At 34.2% G+C, this 13,661-nt stretch overlaps 1 protein-coding gene across 1 annotated transcript; it reads right to left on the bottom strand.

The window, feature by feature from the left end:
* Positions 1-4,723: 4,723 nt before the first annotated feature.
* On the bottom strand, positions 4,724-13,661 carry LOC100376892 (queuosine-tRNA galactosyltransferase-like). The gene is made up of 12 exons (XM_002738965.4): positions 13,493-13,661; positions 13,090-13,212; positions 11,394-11,493; positions 10,781-10,845; positions 9,920-9,985; positions 9,643-9,738; positions 9,029-9,124; positions 8,492-8,616; positions 8,007-8,142; positions 6,021-6,089; positions 5,227-5,301; positions 4,724-4,936 (listed from the first exon to the last, which is right to left on the bottom strand). Exons 1-12 carry the CDS (start codon positions 13,517-13,519, stop codon positions 4,856-4,858), a joined length of 1,059 nt encoding a protein of 352 aa, XP_002739011.1. The 5' UTR covers positions 13,520-13,661; the 3' UTR covers positions 4,724-4,855.

The following is a 13,661-nucleotide window of genomic DNA, read 5'->3' as shown; positions in this document are numbered from 1 at the left end:
AATAACAACGATATACTGTTTGATTCTACCAGTGAATAATTTGTGTGCCAAGCGTCGTGCTTAATTTCGGTTGAGATGCGCAACGTCATTTTGAATTTTCAAGTTGGAATTGTCCTGCTTTCTGCCTCCACATATACGTTGAGTGTGGGATGGACGAGTACGAAACCGCACAAGCGACCGATGACGGACGTAGACTTCCATCTGCCCTCAATATATCGATTGGATTTTCTGATTACTATCGCTGGTGGCGCTCTTCTTAAACGAGCGCAGATGGCTGAGTGCGAAATTCGTTCGAATTAAATTGCATCGCCGTTATCTCTGTCATTGCGCCCACTGATAAGATGCTTGGATAAGGAATAATAATGATTGTCTAGTGTCCCGATATCTCGAGTGCACAATCTACAAGATAACAGGACGCCTCTTTTTAGCTATCTGATTCAACAGCATGTGAAATTAGTATCGTTATTTTTTCCGTGACAATTTGTTGAACTGCTTGAAGAAGATTACTCCACCTTGACAATACACAGGAGTAGTAACGTCATTAGACATTACGCCACTGCGAAGACTATTTGCTACTGTAAAATGACTAATTTTCACTGGGTTTAAATTTCACTGATTTACCATTTCAGGCATATTCAGTGTGTTTTAAATTCACGGTTTCGTCATTTAGATAATGTGTTCTATGCTAAATTTTACATATTCACTGGGCTTTAATTTAGCGCATTTCCCAGTCAGCGAAATAAGCTAAATTAAAACCCAGTGAATAATTACCCCCTTTACAGTATTATTATCGCGTATTCGTCTATCCACATTTCTTCTCAGCACACGTGGATTTAATAGTGATTGGACTTTAGTTGATATATTTGCCCTGCTATTTAATACCTACGGCTAGCATATTTTACCGAATTACTTGTATTACCGTGTCCATCAAATAATTGTAAATATGTAAGGATATATATAATCTGTGAATAACTTATTAATGATTTAACGTGGTGGCGATCAATCTTTCACCAAGCCTCGTCTCGCGCACCCAGACAACGTAATAATGTGCATGGGAGAGGGGAGTTCATTATATTTTTTTTCGCCACGTGTACCTTAATATTTTCTACCCACTGGAATATGGTATGCAATGGTACGCAATAAGGTGATGGTGTCGGTGTCATCCGTTGTTTTCCGAGTGAGGTTCGAGTCTACTATGATGACTAACATCTGATGTATTGTACGGCGTGTATTATATATATTATATTTATTAGTACTATATTTTTTTTTCATTATTTTTCATTAATATTAAAAAAACTAAAAAAAAAACTGACAGCTAATAAATAATAAATCAAATAAAGTATATATAAAAAAAAATAGAGCCCAAATTAGGAGCTTATTTTAATCAAATTTATATAAAGTCTAGTTTATTCAAGCTGTCCAGTACAACCATGGCCTATATAAATATGTGTTTTATGACTTTGAATATGCATTCAGGGTCCTGCACCATATCGTCAAGCCTCAAATCGTAAGTAGAACACAATGTGTTAATAACGAGATAGTCTTTCACCTTTTCGGAGAGGCCCTGTGTTAGGGTCATCCGTTGTGGTACTTAGTTTGGACCCTGGAAGCTTAATAATCGTTTTACCTGTCAGGATAAAGTCGTAATCAATACCACAAGTATAAAACACCGAGAATATTTACTGTTTAAAATTTAAGTGGACTTGAGGTTGCAGAGGTATTCACTGAGTTTAAAATTCACTAGTTTGTAGAGGAAATAATACATTATATTGTTTAATTTGAATATTTACTGGGTTTTAATTTAGCGCATCAATCTGTCAGCGAATTTACGAAAATGAAACTCTATGTACATGTACATCTTTGCGACAAGTCGCGCATCTGTGACGCAGCGCCTCTGTGACGTACTGTAGTGGGGTGAAAAAAAGCCGTCTACGGCGTTGCTTTGGCGTTCATCTGTTGTCACTGTTAAAATAAGTGTTTTCTATATTCCAAATTATAAACGACTACACAAACAAACAAACAGACATAGTTATATTTGTGGACGACACCAGTTTACGTCATTTTTCGCCACAAAAACACTTAGCCGCGAGAGGGCGTGATTTATAGAAAAACGCTATTGAATGATATAGCGTTCACAATAAATGAGAATAAGCGAGACTTTAAAACACGCAAATGCAAATGTCTAGTTCAGGGTTACCAGGCTATATTTCGAAGAAATGATGAATGTATTTCAGTGAAAGCCAACCGTTTGTCAATATTAGAATGCTTTTACTATTGGTTTTACTATTGAAGACATACAAACGTAATGACTAGTTGTCACGTGCGCAAGATCAAATAACGTGTAAATGCCGATGCTCCACAAATACATATTATATAAATCAATAATTGTAAAGATACGTTAAAACAAACGACAGAGCAAATCGAAATATGGTTACAGCGAGTGTAGCTATCCGCAGTACACACGGTGAAATAGCTTCATATCCCACACAATGTTACTTTCATATTCGTACGCTATTTGCTTTTGTATATTTCATTCATGTTATTATAATGTTCGCATATTCATTTGGTGTAATCTGTCCCAATTTTGTTACTCTACACTGCTGGAACAGATCGATGACTACAAAATTCTAAAAATATTCCACAATCCATTCACTGGTGTATAAATCCTACACAATAGTGTAATTGAATTTGTGATTAATTTATTCATTAATACAATATACGATATGCATTCACTTCGATATAATCTACTGTTATCTCTCGAACGCGTAGCTATAGTGACGTCATAGGTTAAAGGTGAAGGAATAATATGGCATGAGATTTATCTTACTAGGCATTTCACTGCTTATAAATATGCAATTATGCTTTATTAGTTCATTTACTATATATCTATTATATGTATTCGAATTTCAGGCATTTCAACATGTGATTAAAAGGTGACCAACCTTATCTTCATCTGCATACCTGATAACATTAAGACTGGTACATGGCAGTAAGACAGATATTAATTCAGTATGTACTGGAGGTTTTTAGAAACTAAAATTCACACTAATTATTTTTTTTATAGAAAAATTGTTTTAAACCATATCAAACTATATATTTTATGAACGCTCATAATTTATACTAATTAAAAATCGTTGGATGCAAGTGTATGTTTTTTACCAGAAATAAAATGAAACAAGTCTTTGTCAATAATGTTCTGTTTTTTAGTGACTGTCAACATTAGTTACATGAAGACAGGTCAAAATTACGGTTATTGAAAAGCATTCTAATCATGGACCATAAATCTGGGTCCAAGATTCTATAAAACAATATGGTAGCCAGTCAGGGAATTAGGAATTCAATCAGGAGGTACAATTACATGCCTCCAGGTCCATGATATTCATTGTATGGACCAAGTTTGGATACAATCAGTTAATGAGTAAGTCTATTTCTAAAACAAATAACCTGATGTGGAATGTAGATGTGATGGTTTAACTTGTTTGTTCCTGGCATTTGTATAAGCAAGATGATCAGCAGTCAGTCATCTTGGATTTGTTGGTGACAAAACTGCATGTGGGTTGGTCCAATATATTTGATTTATGTGTGAGGTTTGAATTTATTATTACCATCCCCACCCTTCTACTGTCATGCCATATATGGACACACATACATATATGTTGTGAATTGTGAAATATCTCATGGTAATTCTGCAATTGACATGGGTTATTGCAATTTTCTGTAGTTTTTAACAATGAAAAAATTAATAAAATTGGGGAAACAAAAAAAAACTGCGACAGCGTGTAACATATTAATGGGCCTAGGACTAGCATTTTACTATTTGAAATAAATTCTAACATGCTGTTATTCAAATTGCATTTTTTTTCGTGAGGATAGATTTGATGTCACCTTAAAATATCCACTTTTAAATAAAACTGCATTTCCAAAGCGACCCTACAAAGCTAATATCTCATAAAATGAAAGTGAAAACTAGGTCACATGGAAGGGACCATAGAAAATTACGATGCATGATGTACACCATTATGGGAAATGACAAATCAAATCATTAATAAGAGGTGGTCAGAGAGACACAATGTAGGTATTTGTTATTTCGCACAGTGTCCCATAAGTTGTCATCTTGTACCGTAATCTCCAATGTTCGCTTGATAAAATTAAATTTCAATAGATGACGTCTCTGGATGAAACCTAGATGCAAGTGATTTAATGTCATATATAGTGTGTATGTTATGATTTAATGCTCACATTTCAGCGATTGCCATTACTAATGACACAAGAAATGTTTTATTAGAAATAAAAATTGCCATGAAACAAAACGAAACAAAGATATTCTATCTTCTACCCCATGGACATATGAAAGGAAGCAGACATTAAAGATTTACTTCAAAAAAATAACTTTAAGATCTACAAAGCTCTTACACATAGAGGTGACAAGCATTAGCATAAAGTGATAGTAAATGATAGTAGCCAATGTATGAGTGCGAAATATTTTATTCAAATATTGCAGTTAGATTTTTTTGTTTCTGATATACATACAATGTATATATACCATTTGTAGTTCCGGTATTCTATTTTCTAATGTATCGACTTTGACCACAGTTGCAGATTGCCTGTGTGAGTTTCACTTGTGTTAGATGTGACAGTTTTTCCAAACCAGTCATACTGTACACAGGTTGCAGTTTAGGAGGGAGGGTGTTCATGTGAAGGCACAGCAGCATTTCAATGAATATATTTTGGTGGCAATTTATTCTCAAAACCTAAAAACTTGAGTCGCTACCTCAGCACATTGAAGATGCGATACAGATAGAAACTACATGTCTTGAAATCTTGATTCTATGGCAACCAAATGCAATTGTTCATTTCACCCGAAGTGATAATAGTCAATTCCTTCTTTCAAATTCATCGATGAGAGATTTGATTCAAAACCACCTCCAGTCAAATCCTGTTGAAATAAACAGATCAGTTAAGGAATAGCATCGTCAAACATCCATAGAGGGCGCTGTTGACAACTGGCAAAAACAAAATGGCAGATTATGTGAGAAGAACATAACCACAAAGGGTTACTAAAATCATGTCCCACCTGAACAAAATTTGACACATTTTTCATCATTGGATATGAAAGGATGCCATCATTACAATTTAACTTACAAGAAACATACCTTGATTTGTTAATCAATATTAAATTCATAAAACTATGAATGATAAATATAAGATTGAAGGACTAAAACTCACCAATTTAACACATATGATGAATGGTGGCTTGGCGTCACTGAAATGGAGGATAGGAATCTGTGGTTTTGGAGTCTCCTAGCAACAGAGGAGTTCAGTGCAGATTATGCAAGATGCCAATACAATTAATGATGGTAAGTGATGTGTCTTTATTCATATAATTACCCACTCTAAATACAATGAACATTTTTGAGAGTGGCAGCAATTTAATTATAATAATTTAATTAAAATCTTATAATTATTCATTGTTTTGAACAACATTTTACGAACATGATTTGCATGGAATATATTTTCACTGATTTCTGAGAAGTTGAATGTAAAATATTGAAAAAAGGGTATGTTGGCTGGATTTTATTTTCACTGAATCATTCCTGCAGCAAAAAATAATTCCACGTGAAAATAAAGTATTGCACAGTAATTTAACAAAAGACGGAGTATTTTTCCCACAGTGAGAACACAGCTTTATATTGTATACAAGTTCTGTTTAGGAATCTTTAAGTGTTTTTATTTTGAACTTGTTACCAGTATGTGTGTTCTTGTTTGACTAGTTTCATTTTATAATAAGATTTTCATAGGCTACTAAAAAACAACCACTGCCCAGGATGTCCAACTATTATGAACAGTTATTTAGGACATTGATTACCAAATATTTATTCATTTTACTATTTTATGGACATCATTTTTTGTAACAAAATCTAGAAGTAATGTGAAAAGTCGATGGAAGCCCAGACTAAATTTCTGTTTCATTCAGTTGTTTTAATAATTTTGTCAAAAACTCAGATATGTGCCAGACTCACTTGACTTTCTTCGTAGTTATAAACACCTTTCCTGATCTTCTTGATATCTACGTCACAAAAAGCAATAACCTTAAAAAATGAAACAAATTGAGGGAGTCAGTAATCATGCAGTAGATAATGGAAGTTAAATAGCATTTGTTTTCTATGAAGTCAAAACTTGACGCACGGTCACATCCTTCTTACTATACTGTTCAAATCCAAACATTTTAGAAAAAGTTATTAAGGACAAAATTACATTTGAATACAATTTTTTCATTAACAAGCAGCCTATCGGCTGAGATAGCTCCGCTGTTAGCAATGCACATTTCAATTAAGAACTGAAGACATCATTAGAAAATGAACAATATGTATAGTATCAAAGGATTCGGACTTACAGTTTTTAACAAGAAGTCGAAAATATCACTTTCTACCAAAAATGACAAAAATATTCACCAAAATTAGAGAATTGAAGATATCATCACGAAATGACCAAATCTGAGAAAGGTGTACATGTAGTATCTATATATGTAATATCAAAGCAATTGAACTTTTGGTTTTTAACAAGAAGTTGAAAATATCACTTTTTACCAAAAATTACAAAAATATTCACCAAAATTAGAGAATTGAAGATATCATCACAAAATGAACAAATCTGAGAGAGGTCCACATGTAGTACCTATATATGTAATATCAAAGCAATTGGACTTGCAGTTTTTAACAAGAAGTCGAAAATATCACTTTCTACCAAAAATGACAAAAATATTCACCAAAATTAGAGAATTGAAGATATCATCACGAAATGACCAAATCTGAGAAAGGTGTACATGTAGTATCTATATATGTAATATCAAAGCAATTGAACTTTTGGTTTTTAACAAGAAGTTGAAAATATCACTTTTTACCAAAAATTACAAAAATATTCACCAAAATTAGAGAATTGAAGATATCATCACAAAATGAACAAATCTGAGAGAGGTCCACATGTAGTACCTATATATGTAATATCAAAACAATCGGACTTACAGTTTTTAACAAGAAGTCGAAAATATCACTTTTTACCAAAAATGACAAAAATATTCACCAAAATTAGAGAATTGAAGATATCATCACAAAATGAACAAATCTGAGAAAGGTCTACATGTAGTATCTATATACGTAATATCAAAGCAATTGAACTATTGGTTTTTAACAAGAAGTCGAAAATATCACTTTTTACCAAAAATTACAAAAATATTCACCAAAATTAGAGAATTGAAGATATCATCACAAAATGAACAAATCTGAGAGAGGTCCACATGTAGTACCTATATATGTAATATCAAAGCAATCGGACTTGGGGTTTTTAACAAGAAGTCGAAAATATCACTTTCTACCAAAAATGACAAAAATATTCACCAAAATTAGAGAATTGAAGATATCATCACGAAATAAACAAATCTGAGAGAGGTCCACATGTAGTACCTATATATGTAGTATCAAAGCAATTGGACTTGCGGTTTTTAACAAGAAGTCGAAAATATCACTTTTACCAAAAATGACAAAAATATTCACCAAAATTAGAGAATTAAAGATATCATTACAAAATGAACAAATCTGAGAGAGGTCGACATGTAGTACCTATATATGTAATATCAAAGCAATTGCACTTGCGGTTTTTAACAAGAAGTCGAAAATATCACTTTTTACCAAAAATGACAAAAATATTCACCAAAATTAGAGAATTGAAGATATCAACATGAAATGAACAAACCTAAGAGAGGTCCACCCAAGGTACATATACACCAAGTATCAAAGCATTCAGGCTTGTAGTTTTCAAGAAGAAGTCGAAAAAGTAAAACATTGACACGGACGACGACGGACAATCACTCATATGATAAGCTCCGCTCGACAAAGTCGACAGCGGAGCTAAAAAACAGAAACACCCCCTGTGGCCACTAGAGGGCAGTCAACTTATGCTTGGGCACCAGAATAAATAAGTATACTCATCTTTTTTTTTTTATTGCTCACCTTTTTTTTATTTTTCTCTGTCAATGACCTGTAGAACTTCCTGCCTTGTTTGCCAGCATTCCATATGGTAAGAGAACCCCACTGAGAAAGAACCCTTTCCTGGATTGCAGACATTCGGATTTTCCAGATGGTATCACTGTCGAGAAGGGGGTTCAGGAAAATTCACTTAGATGTATTGTACAGATGAAAAATAATAATAGGTCAGGTGACCAAAGAAGAAAGGTCATGTGACCAAAGATGAAATATGCCATTCAGAATATTCTAAAACAATTTTCAAAATGTTGATTGAGTGCAATGTCTGTTCAAAATAGCATTACTGGCCTCGGTACCCTTCGGAATTTCAAGTCATTTTAATATAGAAAATAGTATACCCACAAAATAACATAGAAATACAATAAGTCTGTAGAACATAGCTAGAAATCATGGATCAAGGATAAAATTCAATTCTGTGGCTATCATTAATATCTATGTTATAGTCAGCTTACCAATGTACTGAGTGTGTTGCTGCCTGTGGATGATACCGGTACATCAGAAGGCATCTATCTACTCTGTACACACTACCACCTTGTTTTAGATGCTCTAAGAAGAATATTAAATCTTCTGGCACACCCTACAGAATAATAAATATTACACAGATTCACAATGTGTTTGTGAAACCAGGTTTGTGACGTTGAATGTAGACGTTTAAACGTAAGTCAGCAACACAGGATGTCAGCAACACTGTAGTTCCCTGCCCTTACTCATCAACCCTTGAATAACGATCATTTACAATGTACAGCTCCATTCATTCCCGAGAAACACTTCTATACACATATAAATATTAGAATTAAGCAAATCTGAAGACCAAAATGGCCGCCAGTCAGCCAAATTTGATCAAATAGAAATGTGCATATGTAAGTCATTATACATGGTGTTGTGTTAGCGATTGGTCAAAGCATGCCTGAAAAATGGTTCTAGACAAATGCACACATATTGACATAACTAAAATTATTAGTCAGAAATTCATATCCTATTTGATCCACCTTTCCTTCTTCATTAAATCCACCGACTTTATTGAACACTTCCCGTGAACAGAACCATGTTGGCATGATGACGGTCGGACCATGTGATGTGTAAACCTTCAAAACAAACACCAGATCATGATTACTATTCAGTCAAATATCTGCATTCAAGTGAAATAACTCATAATGGCATATCAAAGGATGGTGATCACTGTGTTGCATCAAGTTTGGTATAGATCCCACTGCAGCTTATGCAACACATGTAAAATATATTGTTTGTTTACAAAAAAAAATGCACATAACACTCACTGCCCCTTAAGTGAATTTGTATAGCGTGAGGACAATAAAGACCAATCAAAAGTTTAACACATTCAATATACCTCTGTAAAACTCTTCAGTTGAAAAGATAATTTATAAATATCTTTACAAAGTTAATATTGTATGAAGGCTAAAATTGTCCATTTTAAATCAATCACTCCTAAACAAAGTGTTCTTTCTCTCGTGCACCTTCATAAACAGATGAACCATGTTTTATATTGAGCCCTGCAACTATACCTGTTTCCCACTGAATGTTCATTAGAGGTTTCACATACAAACCATACTGTTCACATCTTATGTAATATACATGTACAAACCTGCATGATAAGTTGTTTCTGTGTCAAGTTATTGCACCACTTTGTGTATCGTTTGGTAGAATCAGCTGGAGAGCGTCTGAAACGGCACCCAATAATCTGTAGAAAAAACAATACAGACAGACAGACGGGTGAATTGAGAAACAGCTCAACAAATGTAAAGCAAACACTAAGTAGATTCATTTTCATATGTATGGAGACTGTTTGTGGTTGTGCGTAATTAGGTACAATGACAATGCATTTTTCAGTGATAAAATTTTCGTAAAAATTGTAAACTTACAGAACTGCTATGAATTTTTGCTTCACCATACTGTAGTTCTATTCTTTCTTCTTCCATCACGTCATCCTACCCGGGAAAAATAACAGCATTTCATGATATACAGCCAATGACTGATCACAGCACTAACTAGGTACATTGGTATGTATCTAACTAGGGTTTCAGTTTCTTTCATTCTCACAAGCAGATTATATTCTCATCATTAATAGGATAAATTTGTTATCACTAAGGGACGACGTCAAAGATGGATGTCGAATAAAAAACTTATTTGCTATAGTTTGGGGTTGGGGTTTTTTTACCTCAAAAAGTTTCCATCCTACAAAAACGATTTTATTTTTTAATGAAGTTAAAAACATTTTGGAGTATTTATAGTTTTTTTTTTCTATCCAATCATGGACAAAAATAACAGAAAATGAAAAAAAACACATCCAAGACAAGAAAATGGTTTGGTCCTAGTGTAAATATGTGCGTCAAATTAACTGCTATGCCATACCACTATCCGATTATCAATTTGTATTTAATGGTGAATGTAGTCTGACGCCATGGTCAATATTTATCAATTAAGTTTCAGTGGGGGGTGGGGGTGGGCGGTTTGAAAAAAACTAAAGGAATTAAGTTTTTTATCCTACATTGAACAGCAATGAGAACCAATTCTCAACACCTATTAGCATAGTGGAATTCCAGCACCACCCCACCACACTAAATGGCTTTGCTCAATGTCCCTGTATTACTCACTGCATCTTGGGAAAAAAGCAAATATTGAATGGTTCAGCCCAATGTCCTTGTATCACTTATAGCATCTTTGAAGACACCACCTCATATACTAAATGGTTCAGCCCAATGTCCCAGTACTGTATTACTTACTGCATCTTGAAAGCATAGAAACCTGCCATGACTTTGACCTACAGCTTTATTCTTGGCAAATCCCACTGAAACATCAAAATATTGAAAATCATTCACAATTCAACACCTAAGGCTGTTCACAGGCATTCAACTTATCAAATAAGAGTGAAAAAAGTGTTTCAAAAGTGTTACCTAATTGTTAATTCAAACACAAGTCATTTTTTTACCCAAAACAAATTACTTTAGCATAATTTCATAAAATAAATAGCAATTTCCTAATATTTCAGGACAGCCACAAGTACCCATCTAATAAATACATACACATTTTTGACGATATGTTTCCAACAAAATTTGGGGAACGACATAACTTTAAATGGCTCAAAAATGTTCAAAGGTGTTTGACAAATTTTTTTGTGAAAAATAGTTCATATCTTTTTATCTGTATTTTGTGAGCAACAGCATAAAATAAAGTTAAGGAAATCTGGTGTTAAATTTTAATGGTAGGAAACTGATTAAATACCCCTACTTGACAAGAACCAATAAAGACTGTACAATAGTAAAACAGCCAAAGTGGGACAGATAATATTGATTCCATGATTTTTTTAAATTTAAATGATCTGACATAATTTCTCACCTCCTAAGGGTGATTTTGAGTGATGACTCCCTATCACGACCGATATTCCAGCATCTTCTAGTTTGGGTTTCCATGACTCTAATATTTCAGCGGAAGTATCCTGAAATTAGTAATTGATAATATCAATATTTAAAATGATAGTTAACATTGCAATGGTTTTCGTTTGTAAGGAAATACTGAAAGAAAAAAATGGCCTAACTTTTGAATTTATGCTATTCTGTTAACCCTTTTAATGTTATCATTTGAATTTGAATGAAAGCCCAAGCTATGTGCCTCAATCACTGTATTGTTTATGCTCTTTTATTAATATGGGTCGCTTGCACTGTATATAAAATATTTGTAAATACATCAAACATGGACTGCATGATGACCACCGCCCTTAAAAACAAGAGTGACTTAAAGACATAGTTGAAATTCCTTTCAATTTTGAATTACTTAGCTATACCATGGAAGGTAGTGGAATATGACATACCGTAACATCGTTGATTTTTTAATGTGACCATAAAATATATTCGCATTATGAAACTACAGTCATCACACATGCGCACTGGGTTTATTTAGGTGTGAAAGCTCATAATACGTATTTCACAACCGGAAATTCAACAGATGAACGTTTAATTTCACAGATTTCACATGTTTTAATTATTAGCAACTGTAACAACAACAAGATTTTGGGTGTCTACAGCAAAAATTCCTAAAGACTCCTAAAAAAATATTATTGCAAAGAAAGTGTCTAGGCATGCCCTGCTTTCGGTACTCTATTTTTTGGTGGTGTTCGCCGATGCCCAGTTTTGTGCATCAAACCCACGCACTGACAATGGTACCATTGAATAATGCAATATTTATTGTCACAGGCAATCATTGATTATTAGTCACATCACCATTACAAATAGACAAAGATTCACGATAGTTTACCAGTTCTTCTTCAATAAAGTTTGCCAAGATCTCCGGAAACAACAGTATTCAAACTGGACGTCATTTTCAGTCTTGTATATGCGCTTCCCGAACATGCTCCGAATATTATCGAATGCTCAAAATTAGCGTAATCCACTGTAAGAAGGTGCTAAGAGCTAACAGAAACCAATGTTTGTCAATGTTTGTGAACAAATGCGTCGTGGCTCCTTTTGTTAGTACCTTCCATGACTATACTAATCAAAACCTGACATTTTGCACTGTTTATTGACTAAGTTATTATTTGTCTTAACAACAATAACTCCTGTCTATGGAGCTATTGAATTGTAATGTTTGATAATGTTTCAGAGATTTTTAAAGCACAGTGTTACAACAATAATATGGTTAGATACCAACATTTATTGAGAACACGTAAAATTTCCCAAGAGAAATTAAAACGGCATGCATGGTAGCATAACAAACAGAATATGGTGGTAAACACTATCAAACATATACGCGGACTGAGTTGTCAAAGCACGCACGATAATTGAGTCCCTAGCGACGATAACAACATACGCTAAAAATGCAAAGGCTCATGGGTAGTCGCGTGTTTATAAACAACTACACGCTATGGCCGTCTGCCGCATGCGAGGTGAAGACTCCCTCCGCTTTAATATTTTCATTACTCATTAGAAATATAATTTGCCGAAAGGGTTGTGAAAATAGTAAAATTTGTCGTGCAAACTTAATATAGTGATTTTCTTTTATTGTGATGACAGTGGGGTTAAAGGTCATACCAACTTACCGTACTGGAGTCGTTGAAAACAGACAGTTGTATCGTTCCACGAAAACATTTTGGCTGGAGTGATATGGACTGCAAACACTCGTCCAACCACTCTTCTGCATTGTAAACCGGCAATACAATGGTCTGGAGAGTAATTATTCACAAAAGTATTATATAGTGAGTGCAAAATTGGCGGGGTCCAGGATAGCTGCGGTTCCGGAGCTCTTTGGTGCGACCTACAATCGAATTTCGCCCTAACAATTTCATTTGGACGTCTTTTTTTTAATTTTGTAGTTGTAAGTCGAACATAGATGGGCCGGCCAGAGTCAGTCACGTAAATAATGCGGTCGGCAACATAGGGCTATGATTCCACAGCTAGGTCCAGGAATGCTACCAGAATTGTTCATACCATGTTCATACGTACCACGTCAATAGTGTCATGTTCTTCCATTTATGACTATCTCTGCGAAACACATACCACCATGATGCCTAGTTGCTTTCATTTACACAAAGTATTCTTGCTCACGGCCTTCAAAACCGACGTGAGAACGAACGAGGCCCAGCATAAAATAATATCAGAGTACAGGGTGTCC

The sequence above is a fragment of the Saccoglossus kowalevskii genome, chromosome 8 (genome assembly GCF_978046115.1).
Source record: "Saccoglossus kowalevskii chromosome 8, keSacKowa6.1, whole genome shotgun sequence".
In the NCBI taxonomy this organism is placed as follows: Eukaryota; Metazoa; Hemichordata; class Enteropneusta; family Harrimaniidae; genus Saccoglossus; species Saccoglossus kowalevskii.
The sequence above is the reverse complement of the archived record's forward strand: the minus strand, read 5'-3'. Positions and strand labels throughout refer to the sequence as shown.

Bases quoted from the DNA above. Each gene is read 5' to 3' on its own strand.
- LOC100376892 (XM_002738965.4), bottom strand. From the start codon at position 13,519: ATGGAAGAACATGACACTATTGACGTG. The intron at 9,125-9,642 runs GTTTGTACATGT...TTTGTTTTGAAG, and splicing joins AGAAACAACTTATCATGCAG to GTTTACACATCACATGGTCC. The intron at 4,937-5,226 runs GTGAGTTTTAGT...TTATTTCAACAG, and splicing joins TCATCATATGTGTTAAATTG to GATTTGACTGGAGGTGGTTT.